At 33.2% G+C, this 23,465-nt stretch overlaps 1 protein-coding gene and 1 long non-coding RNA gene across 5 annotated transcripts in view; one reads left to right on the top strand and one right to left on the bottom strand.

The window, feature by feature from the left end:
• Nucleotides 1-23,465, top strand: part of ARHGEF28 (Rho guanine nucleotide exchange factor 28) — a 352,261-nt gene that overhangs the window by 99,557 nt on the left and 229,239 nt on the right. For all 4 annotated transcript variants that reach the window (XM_031966506.1, XM_031966499.1, XM_031966513.1 and 1 more), the window contains exons 4-5: nt 15,331-15,478; nt 19,441-19,734. In XM_031966506.1, coding sequence (XP_031822366.1) covers nt 15,331-15,478; nt 19,441-19,734 — 442 coding nt within the window. The remainder of the gene's footprint in view (nt 1-15,330; nt 15,479-19,440; nt 19,735-23,465) is intronic.
• LOC116423326 lies at nt 2,652-22,452 on the bottom strand. Its single transcript, XR_004233894.1, has 2 exons — nt 22,093-22,452; nt 2,652-3,448 (listed from the first exon to the last, which is right to left on the bottom strand). It is a non-coding gene; the product is annotated as an uncharacterized LOC116423326 (long non-coding RNA).

Below are 23,465 nucleotides of genomic sequence, written 5' to 3'. Positions count from 1 at the left end.
GATTAAACAGCCAAAATTCAACGTGTATTAAATCTTCAGGACAGTGTGTGTCCTGTAAGCTAGACTATTGTTATTTGCTGGTTCAATTTTAAATTTATTTTCAGGGAACATAATGTTTCTTTTCAGTTTTTCCAGCTTAAACTATGTAAATCATTTGTTTAGAATTGAGGAAGCCCTAGCTGTACCAGGTCTAAAATTATATTATAGAGAAGCAGTTACCAAAACTATTTGGTATTGGCTAAGGAATAGATTAGTTGATCAGTGGAATAGATTAGGTTCAAGGGATAAAACAGTCAACAAATATAGCAACCTAGTCTTTGACAAACCCAAAGACCCCAGCTTTTGGGATAAGAACTTACTGTTTGATAAAAATTGCTGGGAAAATTGGAAACTAATATGTCAGAAACTAGGCATTGATCCATACTTAACACCGTACACCAAGATAAGGTCAAAATGGGTTCATGACCTAGGCATAAAGAATGAAATTATTAATAAATTAGAGGAACACAGGATGGTTTACCTATCAGACCTGTGGAAGGGGAAGGTCTTTATGACCAAAGAAGAACTAGAGATCATTACTGATCACAAAATAGAAAATTTCGATTATACCAAACTGAAAAGTTTTTGTACAAACAAAACTAATGCAGACAAGATTAGAAGGGAAGCAATAAACTGGGAAAATATTTTTACAGTCAAAGGTTCTGATAAAGGCCTCATTTCCAAAATATATAGAGAATTAACTCTAATTTATAAAAAATCAAGCCATTCTCCAATTGAAAAATGGTCAAAGGATATGAACAGACAATTCTCAGATGAAGAAATTGAAACTATTTCTAGTCATATGAAAAGATGCTCCAAGTCATTATTAATCAGAGAAATGCAAATTAAGACAACTCTAAGATACCACTACACACCTGTCAGATTGGCTAAGATGACAGGAAAAAATAATGATGATTGTTGGAGGGGATGTGGGAAAACTGGGACATTGATGCATTGTTGGTGGAGTTGTGAACGAATCCAACCATTTTGGAGAGTAGTTTGGAACTATGCTCAAAAAGTTATCAAACTGTGCATACCCTTTGATCCAGCAGTGTTACTACTGGGATTATATCCCAAAGAGATTATAAAGAAGGGAAAGGGACCTGTATGTGCACGAATGTTTGTGGCAGCCCTTTTTGTAGTGGCTAGAAACTGGAAACTGAATGGATGTCCATCAGTTGGAGAATGGCTGAATAAATTGTGGTATATGAAAATTATGGAATATTACTGTTCTGTAAGAAATGACCAACAGGATGATTTCAGAAAGGCCTGGAGAGACTTACACGAACTGATGCTGAGTGAAATGAGCAGGACCAGGAGATCATTATATACTTCAACAACAATACTATATGATGACCAGTTCTGATGGACCTGGCCATCCTCAGCAACGAGATCAACCAAATCATTTCTAATGGAGCAGTAATGAACTGAACTAGCTATACCCAGAAAAAGAACTCTGGGAGATGACTAAAAACCATTACATTGAATTCCCAATCCCTATATTTATGCACACCTGCATTTTTGATTTCCTTCACAAGCTAATTGTACAATATTTCAGAGTCTGATTCTTTTTCTACAGCAAAATAACGTTTTGGTCAGGTATACTTATTGTGTATCTAATTTATATTTTAATATATTTAACATCTACTGGTCATCCTGCCATCTGGGGAGGGGGGGTGGGGGGGTAAGAGGTGAAAAATTGGAACAAGAGGTTTGGCAATTGTTAATGCTGTAAAGTTACCCATGTATATATCCTGTAAATAAAAGGCTATTAAATAAAAAAAAAAAAATAGAATTGAGGAAGCCCTTGATGTACTCTTTGGGAAAAATCAATTTTTAGTCTGCTTGGCAAAGATGACTTTGGTACCAGCATGGTATAGTATGTCTGAGTTTTCAGGGTTATTCGGAGAATGATTTTATTGGCTTTGAGAATGTAATATATGCTCTGATTATGTGTACAGAATTTAAAAAAAATAATATAGAAGGCTTTAAGATTCAGGTAAAAGCAATTGCAAGTCTGTACTACTTATTCTTTTAAAATATGAGTTAAGATAATTTATTGTTGTTTTTAATGTAAGGGACCCAGGATATCACTAAATTTGAAATTATTTTTGTTTTTTGCTTGACCATTCAATTCTATTCAGTAAGCTTTTATGAAGTGCCTATAAGTGATTATTCAAGGCATAGGGGATAAAAGGAAAACGGGAAAAAATAGTCCTTACCCTTTAAGGATTTTATTTTTTTTCTTGGGAAATAAAACATTTATACACATAAACGAATCAGAAATGCAGTAAAAGCAGGACCACCTTGTGTAACCTTTAAAGAAGCTAGGTCTTAGCATCCTTTATATAATTTAAAAATTATTGAGCATCTCAAGGAAATTTTAGGTTATATCTATTGATATTTGCCATATTCAAAATTAAAATTTTTTCACTTAAAATATTTACAATTTAAAAACAACAAAAATGCATCCTATGTTAACATATCACATATTTTAATGAAAATAACTATTTTTTCCAAATCAAAAAAAAATTATAAAGGACAGTTGTACATTATTTTGCAAATCTTTTTAAATTTTGACTTAATAAAAGAGAGGGGAATTTTCCTATCTGTTTCTTCATTTAATCTGTTGCAGTGCTGTTTTGGTATAATTATATGAAGAAAATTTTGCTTCACACAGATGTGTAGATAGAAAAAAGGAATATTTTTATTAGACAACATCTTAATATTAATATGAAAATAGTTTTGATCTAGTGGACTTCTTGAAAGACAGTTGGGGTACTGTCTACTAACCAGTTTGAGAACTGTTGTTCTTAAGTGTTTAATAAGGAAAATGAAGGGAAAAAGCCTTATCTCTTACATCCCAATCTTTAGATGAGATTATTATCTTTTTACAGTATGACACATTTAAATGAGGAGAAAGCATGGAGTCAGTTGTGATCTTGGGGAAAAAAAAAAGGTTTAGACAGTGGTATAGACAGATGTTGTTTTCCTCTGTGGCACATGGCATAATTTCCTCTCCAACAATTTCTCCAAATAAATTTTTTCTTTTGGATGTACAGTTGAGGTAGAATAACATCCTGAAAGTGAAAATTCTCTGTTTTAGCAATGGTGTGCTAATGAGTAGTAAAATAGGACCTTTGACTCTATCTTCTGTAGGAATTTGGAACAGTTTGAAGAAACCTGTTGTTATGTAAAAATGTGCTTTAGATTTTTGTCTCAGTTGGTCTAATTGAACACCACTTTGGAAGAAAGTTAGTCATACGTGAACTTGGGAGAATACCTTCATTATTTTCCACTTCCCAGGTATCAGCTGCTGTATTTCAGCTTTTTCACCATGACCTCTGTTTTCTCACTTTCCAACAATAGATGTTTATTCTTCTTGGCAATACTTCCAGAATCTGAGAGGCTTTAATCCAAAGAAAGGAAGAAAAAAGTGAAAACATGAAGAAAAGAGAAAAATGATAAAAATTCTTGATGCAGATACTTGACATTCTCACCCAGAGTACTCAGAATACTTCCATATTTATCTTTAACAATCCCCTTATATATGCACAGGCATATATGTTATAACATTTGTTTTATGTATCTTGGGGATATACCGTTTAGTCAGTTGATATTTACTCAGGAATCTATTTTCATAGCAATCATAACATTGTGGAATCATCTTTTGAGATTTGGAAGGGACCTCAAATACCATTTAATAAAATCTTCTTATTTTACATATGAAGGAACAGAAAACCAAGGAGGTTTAATGACTTGATATGCAAATAGTAAATGGAAGGAGTAGTGTCTGAATCCATTTTCTCTGATAATTTAAAACTCCTTGTGCAGAATAGGTGCTCAGTAAATTATAAGTTGATTAAATTAGCATGATATGGTACTTGTGGCCCCTTTTAGAGCTGTCTTACTCATCAGTGGGATCCTAGAAAACCTTTTTATTTATTTTTTATTTTAGCTAAAGGCTCCTTTTTTAAAAAAAAATATGGTATTATCATATAGAAAAAACATGCAATATGATATTTTTATTAATAAATATTTAAATTAAATTTCTGTTGTCATTGAAGTATAATTATGCTGATATAAAAGAATGCTCACTTTAGCATTTATTATGGAAGGATCTGAGGGATTTGAGGGGTTTTATTTGTATCTTGCAAATTTTTGATTAATTTCATTATGGGGAAAAAGATTATTTGCCACATCAATTTATGGCCATTACAGACAGATTTTTGTGCTAAGAAAAGTTTTTCAAATATTATTATCAAGCCCTGTGAACACTGGGTTTGATCACTTGAATTTGTCATTTGTTGCTGAGCTAGATAAACATTACATTTGCCTTGAAAAACCAACAAACAAAGAAAATAAGGCCCTTCCTTTATGATCTTCTGGTTCTCTGTGTACATTTGTGTGTGTGAGGGGGAGAGAAACATCCATTCTCATGAAACTGCCTTGTTTTCTCATAATAAAACAGGTCGCTAAGATATAATCTTATTGGAGAAAATAACGCATATAAGCTTATGTAACCAATGAGTAACAGACTTGGAAGAAGGATCTAAGCCTCATGATCCCCACTTTTAATCCCTTCCCATTTTGGAAGAGAGAACATCAAATTGAAGGTGAAGTTTCTGCCTCGCTCTGGAGAACAAAATACTCATTAGCCTTTTGGTCTTGGCTACCTCTGTTTGTTGCTACAAGCATTGTTCTGTGAACAGTTGGCTTTGTGGAGACCGGGAAAGGGGAATGGACCAAAACTGACTTGAGACCAAACAGTGCCCTAGGAAAGCCAAAAACTGACACCTCTTTTGGGATCAGTTTCCAGCTTCTAGCTGGCCTTAGGCCCAAAACAGGATGTCCATGAGTCATTTGAATACACAGGATGGGCCTTTGACAAAAGGAAGCAAAGGACATTGTAAAGAAGTTTTAGGGATTTGCTAGGGAAAAATGTTCCTGTGCATCCTATTCTGAGAACAGGTCACAGACTGAAGTGAGATGAAGAAGGGAAGGATTGAGAATGAGAATCAGGACAAAAAAGAGCGGGAGTGTTCAATAAATTTCTTTCACGAAGGCCCTTCAATGTAACCAGTACAGTGAGGGATGAAAAGTACATCATAGTGTTGCATCTTTCACACACTTCTTGTCCTTTGTTCAATTATTTCCTCAATTTGTATAAAATAAATTTTATCCTTTCCCAGGACCTGAATTCATGTTTTTTTTTTTTTTTCTTTTCTAAATAGCAATGAACAATTTCTTGTTTGTTGGCTCTCCCCCACCCTTCAGTCCTCATGTTTTGCATTTTTATATTTTAGTCTCTTCTGTATTTTTCTTGTATTGTTTTCCTGGATTGCTGGTATCATGGGATGAATGATTTGGAGGTAGGAGACCTAGGTATGTTATTTACCAGCCAGGTGATCTTGGGGAAATTATTTAACCTTTCTGCACTTTAGTTTTCCTCATTTGTAATGTAGAAATGATAGCATTTACACTGTAGGGGGTTTGTGTGAGAAATGTTTTGTAATGCTTTAAGCACCAAATAAATATGAATTATTATTCTTCAATTAACCATATATTGCTTTGTTTTGTTTTCGACTTCTCTTATCACTGGCATAGCTCTTCAGTCTAGTTACCTGTTACTATGACACATTTCTTCTACTCAACCCTCCCCTTTATGTCTGCTTCCTCTTCTCCAACTCTTTTATTTTTCTCCTTATATCTCAATTTTTATTCGCATCATGTTCTTCTAGCTTGTCATTCTACTCATTGCCATATGTTTGGGACTCATCTCTTAATGACAAAAACATGATTATAGAATTTGAGAGCTAAAAAGGACTTATCTAGTCCTTATCTAGTCCAGTGCCTTCCTTTTACAGATGAGGCAACAGGTTTAGCAATTTTATAAGATATGCCTAAGATCATGTAACCCAAGGCTTCTTAAACTTTTTCCACATGTGTAACCCTTTTTCTCCTAAGAATTCTTTCCATGATCCAGGCACACATAAATATGTATAATAAGCATACAAATCAGATATATCATAAAGTCATAAATCAAAAATCATAAATTTATTTTTAAAAATTCTTTAACATAAATACACATAATTTTACCATTTGTTAAAAATGAAAGGAAATTTATGTTTTCTAATGAGATAGATGTGTTTATTTTTACATAAAGAATTTAATCTTGGCAAAATTCTTGATACCTATTACTGTTGCCAAATTTTTTGCTATCTTCACATTCAGTTATGTGAACCCACATGGAGTCATGACGAACAGTTTAAGAAACTGATGTAGTGAGACCAGAGGACATCTAGGAAACACAGTGGATAATTGAACAGTGAGTCTAGAGTTACTGAGTTTTCTGAGCTTAAATCTGGCCTCAGACACTATCTGGGTGACCCTGGGCAAGTTACTTCACCCATTTGGCCTCAGTTTCCCCATCTGTAAAATGAGCAGTTCCTTTTTTTTTTCTTTTAGTTGTAGTTATTCACACTATTGTCTGCTGTTCATGAATGGTCCAAAATGACAACTAGTTTTATATAAACCTGTAGCCTCAAATGATAACCACTTCCAAGAACAACAATCTGGTTAAATTTGAACTAGTGGCTTAAAGTTGAAAATTTCTTTGCCCCTTTTGATTCAGTTGTTTAAATATTTCACTAAAATATTATAAATATAAAACTTGTCTGGGATAAGACATTTAAAATAAATATGTGGAAAATTTTTTATGGATTATATTATTAATTTTGGTAGGTGATAGGACTACGCTGCCTTCATGAAAAATGCAAACCTTATTCTTAGGCCTTGTAATAAGCATGTTACATGATCTTAGGGACTGTGCTCTTCCCAGTTTATAATCTTAATTAACTCATTGACTCAGTCATCATCTCACTTCAGGAAATTCCTACTTCTTAAATCCAGTTAACCATTGATATAAACCAGTTAGAGTTTTCAACATAATGGAAAACAAAATAGATTTTGAAAACCATGGCAATATCAAGTGTCATTTATAATCAGAATAAGATTGTCACTATTTCAACACACTGTCTTCTATCATATGACCAACTTTTGGTCTTAGACAATTATGACCAAAGATAGTGTATAAGACTATTAGATGAACCCCAAATAGGCTGTATTGCAGGGTGTGGGTTGCAATGTTATTCTTTTTGGAGGATAACCTCCTCTTCTTTTTCCCAGTGTTCTTTCTGAAAACCCAGGCTTATGTTCTTATGTATTCAGAATCTCTGCTGTCCCAGGTGTTAGGCATCCTGGGCAGAAAGAAAAAATGAAGCCTCATTGAGGTGTCAAAAAGTACTGGCAAAGAAAATGGAAAAAAAAAAGGTTTAGGATCCTGATTCCTTTTTTTTGGAAACAGTTCAGAGGCTCTTGGCATTTGGCCTGAGGGCTATTACCTTCTATTTTCTAAAACTCCACTGATGACTGAATTCTCTCTCGGCCCAGAGACCTCTGGATGTCTGATTCCTTAAAACAAAATGATTCCTTTGGTTTAGAGCTAAGATGGAAAAGACCTAAAAGACAATTTATTCCAACTTCCTCTTTTTACAAGGGAGAAAACTGCATTGCTACCTGTTTTTACTGTTTACTTCCTTCTTTTCCTCATTATCCCAGCCACTAAGCTATTTGAAAGTTCTTCCCTTTTTTTGCTGTCATGGATCTTTTTGATAGTCCAGTCAAGCCTGTGGACCACTGCTCACAATAATGCCCTCAAATCCATAACATGAAATATCTAGGGTGACAAAAAGAATCAGTCTATCAATTTTTTTCTAAGCACCTAATATGTGTCAGGCACTGGAGATATAAAAAGAGGTAAAAGATAGCCTTTGCCCTTAAGGAGCTCACAATATAAAGGAAAAGCTAGCCTCTGTAGTGATGTGGGATTTGCAAAGCACTTTACAAATATTATCTCAGTTTATACCTAAAACAACTGTGGGAAGTAGATGTCATTATTCTCCCCATTTTACAGATGAGATAACTAGGGTAAGTGACTTGCCTAGAGTTATACAGTTAGTAAGTTTCTGAGGCTAAATTTGAACTCCAGAAGATGAATCTTCCTAACTCCAGGCCTGGTGCTCTTCCCTACTTTCCCATCTGACTTACTATATAGTCTCATATACAAAATCACAAATAAACTTATAGAACATAAAATTTTATTTTCTTTTATTTATTTTTCTTTTTAATTTTTAATACACATTGTTTTACAAATCTTGTTGGGAGAGAAAAATGAGAGCAAAAGGAAAAACCGTGGAAGAGAAAAAAAAACAGAAACAAAAAGAAGTGAACATAGCATATTTTATAGTTGTCTCCTTAGTTCTTTTTCCTGGATGCAGATGGCATTTTCTGTCCAAAGTCTATTGGGATTGTTTTGGATCACCAAACTACTGAGAAGAACCAAGCATCATAGTTGATCATCACACATTCTTGCTGTTATTGTGTACAATGTATTCCTGGTTCTGCTTGTTTCACTCTGCATCAGTTGATGTAAATTTTTCCAGGCCTTTCTAAAATAATCTTAGAACATAAAATTTTAAAGACAATAGGGACCTTGGAAGTTATCTAGCCAGTTTCAGTCTTTTTGCAAAAGAGAAACTGGAGGCCCAGAGAAATTAAGTGGCTTCATTGTCCCACATGAAGAGAGTAGCAAAAATAGGATAAAATCTGGATCATCAACTCCCTCTTCTGAGCCCTTTCCGGTATACCATTGTGACCAAAGGATCAAAAGTGTCATTTTCTAGGAGTACTGCATATTCGTGGATTCTCTAAATCAAGTTAGTAACTGAGCAGTAAATTGAAAAAACCTTCTTTAATCTTGATCCTGCTATTGTATTGTAAAGAATTTGCAATGCTTTGTTATGCAGGTCACTTATATGATAAAAATTTTGTCATGGTTAATCATTCTACCAAACATTAAAGTCACAGTGTATTTATGATATGCACTTCTGTTATTTATTTGAGAGTAACAGTAAGTTGAATGCTAAAGTTTAGATGGTATCTAAAATTAATGTTAAAATATGTGTTTATTGACAACATTTTATTAATATGCAAGTTATTTCAAGGTTATATTATCACAATTCTGGTATGCAGATTCTCCTTTTTAATTGATTTCCTTCCTTTAATGATATTTTAAATCTTTTTCCTTGATGTCATTTACTTGTAAAAATGACTATTTTAATGTAAATTATTGTATTCATTGTTGTTTTGTGGATTTACCAGTCTGGAAGTTTTGCTTGGGATGATATGGAGTTTAAGTAACCCTGAATCAAAATTTTAAAGATAATGCCTTAGGCTTATAAGCTTCTAAATAATTGTGAAAGGGAAAATGAAAGCAACTAAGAAACAGGCATATCTAATCTAGTTTAGATATGCTATTATCTATAATGTTGATCTTTCAGAAACAGTTCAGGTATATATAAAATGATCACCTAATCAAATAATATACCAGTGCCATTGGGGATGTGTTATTTTGCTTGACAGAATATAATCACAATCTTTAAGAAGGTTAAAAGGATAGCCTACCTTTGTGAGTTAAGCCCTAGAAATAAATTGAGCAAAATTGGAAATTAGTTTTGATACTATCTGTTTGGCTTTAGGATATCAGACAAATTTCTTAATTTCTGAGTTTGTAACAAAACAATAATAACCTATAATCCATCTCTTTCACAGAAATGTTGAAAGGCTCAATGAGATTCTATTTATATCTTGTGCTACTGAGAACTTAACTAAGAATTCTTGACTTCAGTCATTGTATCTTTAGTATCAGTGGTGGTTTTTACTGATTAGGTGCTAAATATTTGTTGATGAAGTAAACTGAAAGAAGTCTTTGCATTACAATATTCAAGATTCTTTTGATATATATTGGTTATATGCTATAAGAAAGAAAATCTCATGTGGCTGTTTTCTAAGAGGACACCTTATTTATATATTATATATTAGATGAACTCTTAAAATTCCTTCCAGCTCTAAAACTGTCATCTGTGATCTTAAGGCTTCCTGACTCTAAGGCTGGCCCACTAACTATCCGTACTGTCTCTCTCCAGATATAATATTGTGCTTTCATAACCAAAGTTAAAATTTCAACTACCTGCCTTTATACAGTCATAGTTTAGGTATTAAATGAAGCTTATTAAATTCAAATGACTTTAGCCCAACAGATGAGCATGTTGCAGTCATGCACTAGTAGCAAGGTGTAATTAAATACATAAAATGATGTAAGTAAAAGACATCATCTACCACTGAAATGAAATGTGGCTAAACCAAATGAATTGCTGGAGGGATTAGATATCTCAGTTCCACTGATTACCTTTGATGGGCAGTAATGTGCAAATTGTTTTCATTCAACATGTCAGTGGAGGTCATGAGCAGGAGTTGCCATAATTCATTGGTTCTTTGAGAAGACCTAAATACTCTTAATAATTCCTCTGGTATTCAAAGCACTTCATAATCTGACTTTAGTTACCTTCTCTACTCTCATTTCACAATATTCCCGCACAAAAACTTATTCTATTTGTCTCTCTTCTGTATGATGGATTCTCCCCACCATCTCTCAGATATTCTCTTTCCTTTTCACTGCTTCTTGGAATCCCTAAACTGTTTCTGAGGAACAGTCTCCTAATCCGTCTACTTTCTAAGACTTTCTATTGCTTCTCTCCCAATTATTCTATATTTATGTTTTTATTGTCTGGGCACATATTGTTTTTCCCCAAGTGAATGTAAGCTTCTAGAGGGCAGGAACTATCTCACTCTTGTCTTTAGCACAGTTGCTGGCATCTAGTTAAGTGTTTCATTAATAATTATTTAAATCAATTGAGTTGAATGAAATAATGTCTAAGAAGAGGGCTTTGTCATGAGGAATCTTAGCTCAACTTTATAAATAGAATTTTCCCTCAGTGAGGGAACTCACCTAAACTGATTGATAGTAAAAATATTTATTTCACTTACTGCTTTTGCCTTTCTTAGTTTATGTTTAATTTAATTTTCTTTTCCTTTCTTTTCTTTTGTCTATTTGTAGGTAATACTTAGCCTTCTAGGAGGGTCAGTGGAATATGTATGAGTGTTTTCTATTTTGTAATTCACAGTTAAAGGAAAAAAGATATTTGTGATTAGAAGAAGAGAGATTTTGATGCAGATTTTAAAAGATTTACTCAGCAAAGTTTTGAACTTAAACAAAACAGCCACTTGAATCCATATGGGGATGTAGGCAGATTAGAATACTCAAAATTAGGTTTCTACTAGAACATTAAAAAATTGTAACCATTTATGAAAAAAAAAGCAAGTGGGTTGGTGCAGCTTTGGCATTTGTTTGCAGGGATGATTCAGCTCCAGCAAGATTCTAGAGTGTGGACTGAAAATCCTATAATTTTGAAAAGCTCAAATTATTGTTTTTGGTTTTTTATTTCCTAGATGGATGATAAAATAAGTTTATGATGATACAGGTGAAAGCTGCATTTCAGGTATTATCTGGGATTATTTTTTGAGAATTTTAACATCAAATTACATGTTTATTAAGCATTTAAGATGATGGCATGCTGAAAACAGCTTACTCTTAGACTGATTGTGAAGTTGTCTTATTGAATCATAGGATGTAGAATTGGAAGAAACTTCAGAGATCATCTCTTTCAAGTCTTTATTTTTTTAAGAGGGGAAAACTTAGACCTAGAATAATTAAAAGACTTACCCAATGTCAAATAAACCCTTGGATTCCAGATCTAGGACTTTTCTAAAAGTACACTTTGCTAAATGATATGAAACGATAGCTTTCCCTCTGTGATTAGGATTTTTTTTTTCCCTTGAAATGTCACAGGACATTTGCTTTCATATATGAAAGGTCTTTGTTTTACCAGTAGTATTTAAAGGCCTTATATTTGTACTACTTGGGGTGCCATAATTTAAGACTTCCATTATTTTAGGATGATTTGCATTTAGCATACTGTTGATTCTTCTTATATTGGATCTTAGTTTTATGTAGACTTTCAAAAAAGATTTTGAAATTCTATATGTGTGGCAGTCAGATATCTTATGTTCATGATTACTTATTCTCCCCCTCACTTTCATTTCTTTTTTTTACTTGCAACTTCTTTCTTGGATTGCTGGGATAGAAGAAGATAATAATCATTCCCACTTTATGTGAAAATCCATTTCTCTTTATAAACTACTTGGTGATGGTGATGGGATCACTACGTACTTTCATATTCATTAATTAATTTCACTTTTCTACTTTCCTGTCATTAGTCCCATTTTGGATTTTACCTGACCTCTTAGCAATAATTGAGGAATAATTTAAGCATTTTATCTTTAGGGAACAATGAGTTAGTGGAAAGGGAAGAATAGACTTCTGAGGCTTTTGACTGGAAGAAGGATTCTGTCACCTTTGCCAGTAAAATTAGGAAAGTGAAAAGTGCTGGAGTGCTGAAGACAATGTCTACAACTGAATCCAGATGGAGAATTAAATAGTCAAACAAGAATTCTTTAAGTGGAAATTTGACTAAGACTGTAATAAGATTAGCATTCTTTGGCCACAATGGTTAGGGAACTTCTTTCCTAAACAAAAATTGGGCACTTTTGGCATTCTCATTCATATAGGATCCTTTTTCATATTACATTTCCTTTACTGACTTCTTGTGAAGCTTTACAGTATAATTATTTTCCCGAATGATATTCGTTCTTATTTATAAAAATGTTTAACTTTCTGTTATTGTAAACATTACAAATATTAGCAAACGTGAACATTTCTATGTGCAAGGAATAGAAAAAAGAGGATTTCTTATGAAATTGTAAATCTCTCTTCTATACAGTTTTCCTTTTTAGAATATATACTCAATTCTTTGTAGTTCCAAAGCCATTTCCCCTGTTTCTTAGAGATGTTAATTTTTCTTCCTCTTAAGGTCTTATCTGAACAATTATGGTATTTTTTGAGTGGAGAAGCTCCCTCTTCCTTTTCTCTCAGAGGATCAGGTGCCTCTTGTGATTTGTCTAATCAGAGACTACTAGTCATTGGTGAATATCATTTCTCCAATAATTATTCTTACTTGCTTGGATTTCTGGGCCTGCTTTTCAGTACCATCCTTATGTTTCTAGAAAAGCACATCCCAGTGTCTTCTTTTACTAGTGATTGTAAAATGTGGTAGGGCTTTTGAAAGAATTGAGTTATGCTGTTGTGCTGCTGTGTGTTGTATTTTTTTCAAAGTAGGCTATAATTAAACTCTTTTGTAAGCCATAGTCCTTGTTCACCCGATCAAGTAAAACAGTAATATGATAGGTATTTTGAATAGATGCAGATTAGATATCCTTGTGGACTCTGAAAGACTGTGATCTTTTTATACAATTTGTTTTCCATAGAAAAATACAAAACCATTCAGCAGCAGGTCAGGACAATTCTCTCTGTAGATAATTAATTCACTCAGCAACCAGGAACTTGACTAAAGCAAGCTGTTCTTTTTTTCTTAGAAATGGAATTTCATTTAAATTTTTTCAGTCATGCTGGACTTTTTTTTTTTTTAAATTTTCAGATCATTTTCCTGTACTTGGTTTTGAAGCTATTGTATGGTGATTTTTTCTTGGCATGGTACTGCCTATAGATTTTATATAGATACCTACATGCATATATACACATATATGTACACATATGTTTATATAAATGCATGTGCACGTACATTATATGAAAATTATATTATATATGTTCATATAGAAATATATTTACATGATTTCATTGGAAACTAGGGTTTCTTTAGAATGCCACAACCAGAATTAAATTATTGTGATATATGGTGTTTTTAAAGCAAATAATTTTGAGTATAGGATTACAAAGCAAAATAGAATATGTACTATTTTTATGCTGGTAAATAGCTACTTGTCTTTTGTAAAAAGAAATTTTGAATTTAATTTTGTTTTTTTCATTCTATGGATACAGTTATCCTTAGTATAAAGTTTGCATATCCTTTTGAATGAATCTATATATGATGATATTAGTAAATCACAATTTAGAATAATGCCTACATTTTTCCCTTTTGTTTTCTTCTCTCTTCCCCCACCCCCCAAAATGGTATTGAGAGATGAGGAAATCTCTCTGAATGCTAGCTTGTACTTGGTCCAGGCAAATATCCAAGTGCTTAGATGCCTTGTTAAAGCATAGACTAAGTTTTGGAGCCTCTCCAGAAACGTGTGACCCTTTCCACCTCCAGGTTTCCCTTTCCTTGACACTCCCATAGGCCCCTAGAGTCTTCTCCCACTCTTTCAGTGCTCTATTTGTATTGTGTTTTGTTCTTGGGTTAGGGAGTATCCAGAAAACATGATGTCTTTTTAGTGTTTCTTCTGGGAACCATCTGGGAAGGCTAATCCATGTCTTTATTTTTTTTAATGTGTAGTTTAATTTTATTACTAACCACCCTTTTTCTCCTCTCCCCCCCCCCCCAATGAGTTATCTTAGTGACATTTATTAGAAAAGAGAGGTTTTTTTCATAGTCAATTCTAGAATGTCTATGAATTTTCTAGGATGGTAGCTTCTATTTTAATATTCTTCACCTTTTTTGTGTTCTAGACTCTTTTGGTGAATGTATATGAAGCCATTCTCACAATAATATTTTAAATGGATAGAATTATAAAGGAAACTAATTACATTGGGGTCCATTTATCAAAAAAAAAAAAAAAAAAAAAGAAAAGAAAAGAAAACTTTGTCTCTAGGGCTCCAGGTTAAGAATCTTGAATGTTTTGTAGTCCTCAGATCCAACAGTGAAGAAGGTATGAGGGAACTTTAGTAGTTCAAAGAAAGAGAACATTTATGGTGAGTGCAATTGTTGGAAATGATATGGGAAACATGAAGTGAGGAAGAGAAAGTTAATTCATTTGATGGCCTTGCAAGCACTTAAGGTGCTTAGAAAAATCCTGTTAGGGTCCAGTATAGGGCAAAAGTTTACCAATGCCATCATCAATTATTAGTTATAAGGAACATTCATGTTCAGGATAATATTGGACTTACAGTATAAATGGTAAACAAAAATGTGTTTGCCATCCAGGAAATTTCAGGGTAAGGGATAGAAACAAAGTGCCATGCATCCATATAGATAGTTGTTACCGTGTATGTGGATATGTGTATAATACATAAGTATCTTTTGCCAATTTAAAAAAATATATTATTTTTAGTATATTATGGGCACTTGAGGTAAACTACATGCAATTAATTATTTAATAGCATATAATATGTTGTTAATATGATATATTTTTACTTGAGAACATTTTGTTCTTGTTCATGAAAATCAAAGCTTATGGTTTGTCTTGTTCATTTTCCAGGGGCAGGTGATGGTATATGCAAAGTTTGATGAAAATGTTTATCTCCCTAAAGATGCTGAATTTTATTTCATTTACAATGGATCTCATCAAAGACATGTGACATTTGCCCAACGCATTGGAGATAACATTCTCCAGTCTAACATCCCAGGTAAGCATTTCTTTTTTGAGTATCCCTTTGGGAAATGTGTTTGTAGATTTTATTTTATTTTATTTTTGCTGTGCAGCATTTTAAACAGGAAGCGAACTAGGAGAAAAAGAAAATAAAGTGTCCTGACTGAGAGGTAGGTATAATTTTGGAAAAGTCAGCATGCTTTCAAACACTATGGGACTTTTCTTTTAGAGTTACCATAGTGTCTGAGATCAGACACTATATCAGAATTTAGTTTCTACCTTTTCAGAGTTTCATGACAGATAAGACAAGACTATGAAATAGATAGTTTGCCTTTAGTGACGTCCTATTTTTCTGTTTAGCAGCTCCTTTAGCCCCACTTCCATCAAATGCTGATCCTTGGTTGCCCAGGGCTTTCCACTGTTGACACCATATTTGAGTTTATGTTCTTTAGGCAGGGTAATATACTTTAGACCTTTCTCCTCTTCCTGCTTTTCATCACATTGCATATGGCCTGTGTCCCATTCCTCATGAACCTGTTCTCCTCTTTTCAAGGTGACAGCTAGTTAGTTAAGCTGAGAATTTAATCCATTCTAATAAGCAAGTGGCTGCTAATGTCTTAAAGTATTATGCTTCTCAGTTGACATTTTTTTTTTTTTTCATTTTAAGGGGACAGTTATGGCTTTTGTCCAAAGTAATAAATCAGGTATTGGTTGGGGAAAAGCAGATTTAGCCTTGAGACAAGAACAAATTTCCTTAAAAAAAAAAAAAAAAAAACAAAAAAAACCCAAACTTCCTATTTTGGGAGGTAAGTGGATGTCTACCATAAGCATACAAAGACTTCCCCTAGAAGAATGGGGGGATGAGAACAATTTGTTCTGGTGGCCATAAGGGCAGCTGAAGTGGACCCTGTGGAGTGCTTATAACTTAGTCAGATATCAGAATCCACTTGGTATATGTAAAGTTTAGTGAAGATATTTACCTCCCTAAAGATGCCCGGACTTTTGTCTTGCCACTGGACTTTGATGATTCTAGGAGAGTAAAACTAACCACTTTGCACAATTCTGCCTCACTGAAATCCAATTCATGTGCAAGTCAAGACATCACTCATAATCGTATTGGTCCTTTTTTAAAACAAAGGATGAGCACAGTCTTCCAGCAAAAGATGGAAGCTCACTTGTCAGGAATGTTACAGAGGGCATTTGGATTAGGGACAGATTTAAGTCACTCAGTCAATTAGGAATTATTAAGCTCTCCCAATGGGCCAGACCTATATCCTCTGTCCCTTTCTAAATTGGAGATTCCGTGATTCTGTGATATTTTTGGACAGCTCTTTAAATCACACCATGTATGTGTCTACCTTTTCAGTCTTTAAACCAACTGACTCACCTTCTGAAAACATGTTCATTGCCAAATTTTTTTGGCAACCTGCATTACCTAGAAGGAGAGCAGAACATAAACATGGCATTGTGCAGTGACTCTGACCATTGTAAAGAGATTCATAGGAAGCTCACAACTCCATTTGGGTTTAGTGATCTGAAACTTGTTATCTGATTCCTTTAGGGTTTTTGTTGTTATAACTTAAAGCAATTCTTAACTCTTTCCTGCCTAGCTTCAGAGTTCCTTGATAGAATCTAAATAAATGGATGATTCTAAAACGATAGTGGTAAAAGCCTTTCTATCTATGTTCTTTGTTAACTGTCTTCTCTTGTCCTTTCCCTTTTATTTTCTCATCCCCCAGCATCTTTAATTTCCTCTCTGCTTTATAGTGTCCTATAGAAATGGTGATGAAGTTCTTCAGAATTTATTTGTATATTGCCCAATAGTTCTAATTTCTCCTTTGCTGGAGGGTAGAGGGAATCCTATAGAGACTGGAGAAGTTCATTTCTTACTCTTACTCTTACTCTCATTCTGTACATTTGTATAGTATATTATTAATTTCTAAAACTTCTGCGGTCTCTGAATGTTTAAAGCTAAGTAGTTATGAATTAAGAAAGACAGGCTGGCATAGAGGAAGAAATACTGAATTTAGAGTCCTAAGATATGAATTCAAATCCTATCTCAGCTATTTTTGAGCTTTAGCAAGTCACAGCCTTTCTGATCTCCATTTCCTCCTCTATAACATGAGGGGGTTAACCAAGATATTCACAGAGAGCATCTATAATTCTCCATCCTATTGTCCTTTAAAAAATTACTTGTATTGCTTGGTAGATATAGTTTTACCTTGGAGAAATGATATGTTGGGGTGTCAAAATGAAGGTAAAGCTAGAAAATGTAAGAAGGAAAATATCCTTCCTAGGGATTCTACTATTACAAAAGGCAGAAAGGCCAAGAAGAGAAAACTTGGAGATGGGGTAAGAGAGATAGGTTCCTTTATTCAGTTATTTGAAGGGCTGTCATGGGGAAGCTGGTTTAGGCTTGTTTTGTTTGGCTCCAGAGGGAAGAACTAAGAACAGTGGATAGAAATGACAAAGGCAGGTTTTATTTAATATAAGGAAAAACTTCCCAATAATTAAGAGCTTTTGCAAAGTGAAATAAGCTACCTCATGAGGTAGTTAGTTCTATCACTGGAATTCTTCAATCAAAAACTGGATGACCACTGTTTTTTTTTTTATAAGTTTTATTTATTTTTAATTTATAGAATAAAACAATCATTTCTATAATATATAATTTAAAAGATGATTGCAAATGAACAATTTAATATATAATAATTATCATGTATATTTCTTTTGTTCCTCTGGTTTTCCCTCCTTCCTTTTCTAGAAATGGCTACCATTAGACACAAATACGTATATGTGTATGTATATCTATCTAACTTGATAGCAAAATCATATTATGCATACTTTTTTTTATCAGTTCTTTCTCTAGATACAGATAGTATCTTCCTTCAGATGTCCTTTGTAGCTAATTTGGCTATTTAGTATTTATAATACTTAAATTTGATGGCACAGTAGGAGATTCCTGTTTGGGCATAGGCTGAGTTATCCTGATCACTGAGTTACCCATTCAAATTGGGAATTCTGTAACCTTGTGAAGATACTTTTGAGATTATAGGTAATTAGTGTCAGGAATGTCAGAGAAATGACAATATCTACATATGCCTAGTAAGTTTGTGCCTCCTTTTTCCTCTTTAAAATTAAGCCTCAGTTTGGGTGAGAAAGGGGCAGTTTATAGAGACATGCTATTGTGGGAAACCTTATTTATTTATTTTTGCATAAGTGATTTAAATGTCCACATAAAGATAAGAAAATTAATGTATGAAATAATAATTGTACTCAGTAACACATGGCAGACAGGAAAGTAGCAGAGGTCATTTATTTAGTTTGATGGACATTTCTAATTGGAATCATAATGTGATGATGATTGTATGTTTTTCAAACATTAATTGAATAAATTTCAAATATCTGTTCAAAATAATAACACTGATAGAATAATATTAAGTGAAGACTGCACTTAACTACTGAAAAGTGATTGTTTCAAACTCAAAAAGAAATGGACCTCTATATTAGAAAGCCACAAATTAACATTATCAATGCTGTATGTTTTTATATATTTTGTTAAACATGTCCCAATTATATTTCAATCTGGTTCAAGTCATACTTGGGTCCACGGACAAGGAGGGTCCTTGACTCCTCTGCAAAAAAATTAATTTAAAAAACCATGAAGAACTCAAAGGAGGTGCCATTTTAAATTTGGTCTCACTGGCTCTACCAAATCTCCTTAAAAACAGTTAGAAGGATAGCCAGCCAAACTCCTAGCTTGCTCTTCTTTATTGGGCTAATATGTAATCTCCTGGAGCTATTCCAAGGGCATTGTCTGCCTTTGTAATGAAATTGGAACTCACTGGAACTTTGGAAAGGTCATGTAATTTCGGATACAATCTTAATAAATTTTTTAAAAATCATAATCAAGTTTTCCTTATAGAAGTGGAAAATGTCTTCTTACAGCTTTTTATAAAGATTCAAGGTACATTGATTTTTTTTTTTTTTTTTGCATTCCAGGACATGGATTTGAAGAAACCGTGTCGGTGTCCACATGTCTGTACTCGGAAGGTTATTCCCCAGTAACTATGGGCTATTGTTCTATTATGTACATGGACAATGTGGCTTGCGGGCTCTCTCGTTGTCTTGTTAGCCAAGTTGGCGCTTTCACTTGTAGCAGTCATCAGACTCTACTTGATCAATTTGGTCTCAAAGTGAAAGAGCTTCATGCTTTGGATGAAGACCTTGTATTGGCTATGGCTCACATGGAGTTGCCACTTGGTTGGAATGTCTTGGGAAATTCTTCAGAAGAAGGTAAGTTTTCACTGGAAGAATATTTGCCTCTCCAAGCAAGAGTTCAAAACCATCACAGAATCACAGAATTTGAAAGCTGGAAAATACCTCAGTAGCAATCTCCCAGATAACATCATTATGAAATCTTTGATTGGCTAAGTGCTGCAGTAGATGAGGTTTTGGACTTGGATAAACTAGAAACCTCTCAGGAAGATCAGACGTGAAATAAGAATGTCTGATATCAACAATATTATTCAGTATTATGCTAGAAACCCTAGCAAAAGCAATAAGAGGAAAAAGAAATAGAAGGAATCAGAATAGGACAACCTTCAAAGACAAGTGTGTGTGTATATATATATATATATCATTATGTATTGTACATCATTATGTATATATATATATATATATATATATATATATATATATAATGATGATGATTATCAAGTGGTCATTCAGCCTTGCTTAAATTCTTCCACTTTTGGACAGCACTGATTCTTGGGATTTTGTTTTTCTTATGACAAGCATAAGTTAACTTTTACAATTTCAGTTATCCTTAGTGTAAAGTTGTATCTTCTTTTGAATGGATCTTTATATGCTGATATTAGTAAATCACACTTAAAATATTAATGTCCACATCTTCCCCCTTTTGTTTCTTGCTGATTCTGTCCTTTGGGGTAAAAAAAGTGAGGCTTTCTACATAATAACCCTTCAAATATGTGAACATATCTGTTCTGTATCCTTGAGTTTTTTCTTCAGTTCATGCAACCAGTCCTCATGGCATAGACTTCTGTCATTGACCACCCTGTTTACCCACTACTATAAGCTTTCCATCTTCTCAATAGCTTTCTTAAACTATGGTACCAGAACTGAGCCCAGTACTCCAACTGTGGTCTGAGGGGGAGAATAAAGAGGGAGTCTTGCCTTTTTCTTTCTGGAAGTTCTCGCATTCTTAATGCCATGCATGAACTCTAGCATTTTTGGCTGCTACATCACATGGTTGGCTCATATTGAGCCTAATGCCCACTAAAAGCATAGATCTTTTTTCAAAAACTAAGTTTTATTGATGTCTTGTTTTTATATTATCCACATTTATAGATTAAATCCTCTTCACAAAAGGACTTGGAGCAAAATAAAATGGTTAAGTAAAACCAATAATATAATGACCTCATCTGAAAGTGCACGTAACATTTCACATCTGTAGCAATCCCTTCACTTCTCTATTAAAAATTTGTTTAAACAAGCCTTTTTTTCCCCTCTCCCTCCCATTCCCTAGTCCTTCAGGAAAAAAAAAAAAACATACTTTTTTTGTATCAAATACGCACTGTCAGTCAAAACCAATTCCCTCAATGGTTGTATACAAATTAGAATTTTATTTTGCACCTTAAATTTGTTACATTGCTATAATCAGTACTATATTTTATTGGACCATTATGAAGGGTTATTCTATCATCCTAGTTCTAATAGTTGTTTTTTACAGAACTGTTATTATATTAATTATTCTTCCGGTTTTGCTAATTTCATTCTAAATCAGTTTATAAAGGTCCTCAAAGTTGTGGCTTTTTATAACTGTGATGTTGAAGTGAAATTGTTCTTATTCTGCTTGCTATATTAAGCATCAGTTCATATAAATCTTTTCATGTTCTTTTAAAATCATCTATTTCTTTGTAATAATATTCCATCATATTTATATACCACAACTTATTTAATAATTTCTCCATTCTTAGTTTCAGTTTTGTTGCTACAACAAAAAGTTGCTATAAATATTTTTACACATAAAGGATCTTTTCCTTTTTCTTTGATCTCTTTTAGCTGTAAGGCTAACTTTAGCATAACTGGGTCAAAGGGCATGTACTGTTTAGTAACTTTTTGTCTAAGAATGTGAACAGTAAGTTCTCAAGGGAAGAAACTCAAGCTATCTATAGCTATTTGAAAAAAATACTCCAAATGACTACCAGAACAATGCAATTTAAAAGAATTTTGAGATTTTACTTCATACCCATCAGAGTAGCAAAAATGATTAAAAAAGGAAAATAATCAATGTTGGAAGAAGTGTAGAAAAACAGACACTGTAGGTAGACCCATGAATTGGTACAACCATTCTGGAAAACTATTATTACACATAAAAAGTTGTGCTATATTAATGTGGCAGAATATTATTGTGAGTAAATAAATGTTTGATTTAAAAAAAAAAAAATATATATATATATATATATATATATATATATACTGGAAACTTGGTATCTTATGTATTTATTATGTGCTGGAAGACCATGATTCATAGCTTCTTTCTTTCTAGTCTCAGCATATATCCAATATATTTTCATTTATAATATAATAGAAATGAAATTAGTCATCCTTAGTAAATAGAATTATACTTACCCAGTCCCTTTGACTATATCCACTGTGATTTGTCTTGGCCATTATAATGTTCAATCTTACATGCCCACACCTTTGAGTTATTCAATGTTGAATAAAAACCATGGTCCTTGTAACAAAATTTTTATAATAGAATAAGAGGGAAAATGACTATGCAAATCAGTGTAACTCTAGACAGGAAGAAAACAAGCAAAAAACTGTTTCATAGTTATGAACTCTTATGTTCATCTACCTTAACCACTAACAGAAGGATGAATTCCTTCAGCATTATTTCACAAGTCTCTATTGTGACTCTGTCTAAACATTCCATATAGTCAAATCAACAAGCATTTATTAAGCACCTATTTTGTTCCAAGAATTGTATTAGGCACTAAGGATACAAAGGAAAGCAAAAATTAATCTGCTATTCTCGAGGAGTTCACCCTCTAAATGGGGTTGGGGTTGGGGAGTGGGAAACAATATGAAATAACCATATACAAACAATTATGTACTAGTAAGAAGTGTATTTTAGTCCAGATTTGAAGAAAACAAAATTGGAAGGTGGAAAGGAGAGGGAGCAAAAAGTCTAAGTATTTCTAATGCTAGAAGTGGGAAAATTCTACTGTTGTGGAAACTGTTTTATCACAAAGTTAAATTATATGAAGAATTCCTAGAAATTGTAAGGTGTACCTATTTTTAGATAACATCATCCTATTTGTATCAAACTCCAAAATATTTCAATTTCCTAAATTAGAATAACATTCAAAAATTCATTTTAATTATTTTCACATAAAAATCCCCAACCCAAGAAGATGAAGTATAACTATTATTCAGACAATGACATTTAGATGGAATACCACAATTTCTAAGTAATAAAAATTTTGATCTTGAGTCAGTGGAAAAAGAGATTTACTATAAGATGTTATAATCAGAAGAGGAGATGGGTTAGTCATGTAATAGGAACAAATTTAATATCTGGATATCCAATATGGTGCAAAGTTACGTCTATAAATTATGAGACTTTAAAAAAGTCTTACAGAATAATAGGTGAACTCTGAGCTGAGAATTTACTAAAGACATACAAAAGGAGGAAGTATGGATAGGTTGTTCTGTGTACCATTGGAGAAAGCACCCATCTTCATGCACTCAGAGATTGAGTATAGAAGTATATATATTTGCATGAGAAAGGTGCTGCACAGGTCTGCCTACACAGTGAGATATTGAAATATGTGTAAGTGTATTTCTTTCTCTCTCCATCAGAGCCCTATACATTCATATTTCTTTGTAGACATATTATACTTTATATTATACGTATAATATAAAGTATAATATATGTATTATACTTTATTCTAGCTGAAATGAATAGATAGATTTTACTCTATAAACACATAACATGA

The sequence above is a fragment of the Sarcophilus harrisii genome, chromosome 1, assembly GCF_902635505.1.
Source record: "Sarcophilus harrisii chromosome 1, mSarHar1.11, whole genome shotgun sequence".
Lineage (NCBI taxonomy): Eukaryota > Metazoa > Chordata > Mammalia > Dasyuromorphia > Dasyuridae > Sarcophilus > Sarcophilus harrisii.
The sequence above is the reverse complement of the archived record's forward strand: the minus strand, read 5'-3'. Positions and strand labels throughout refer to the sequence as shown.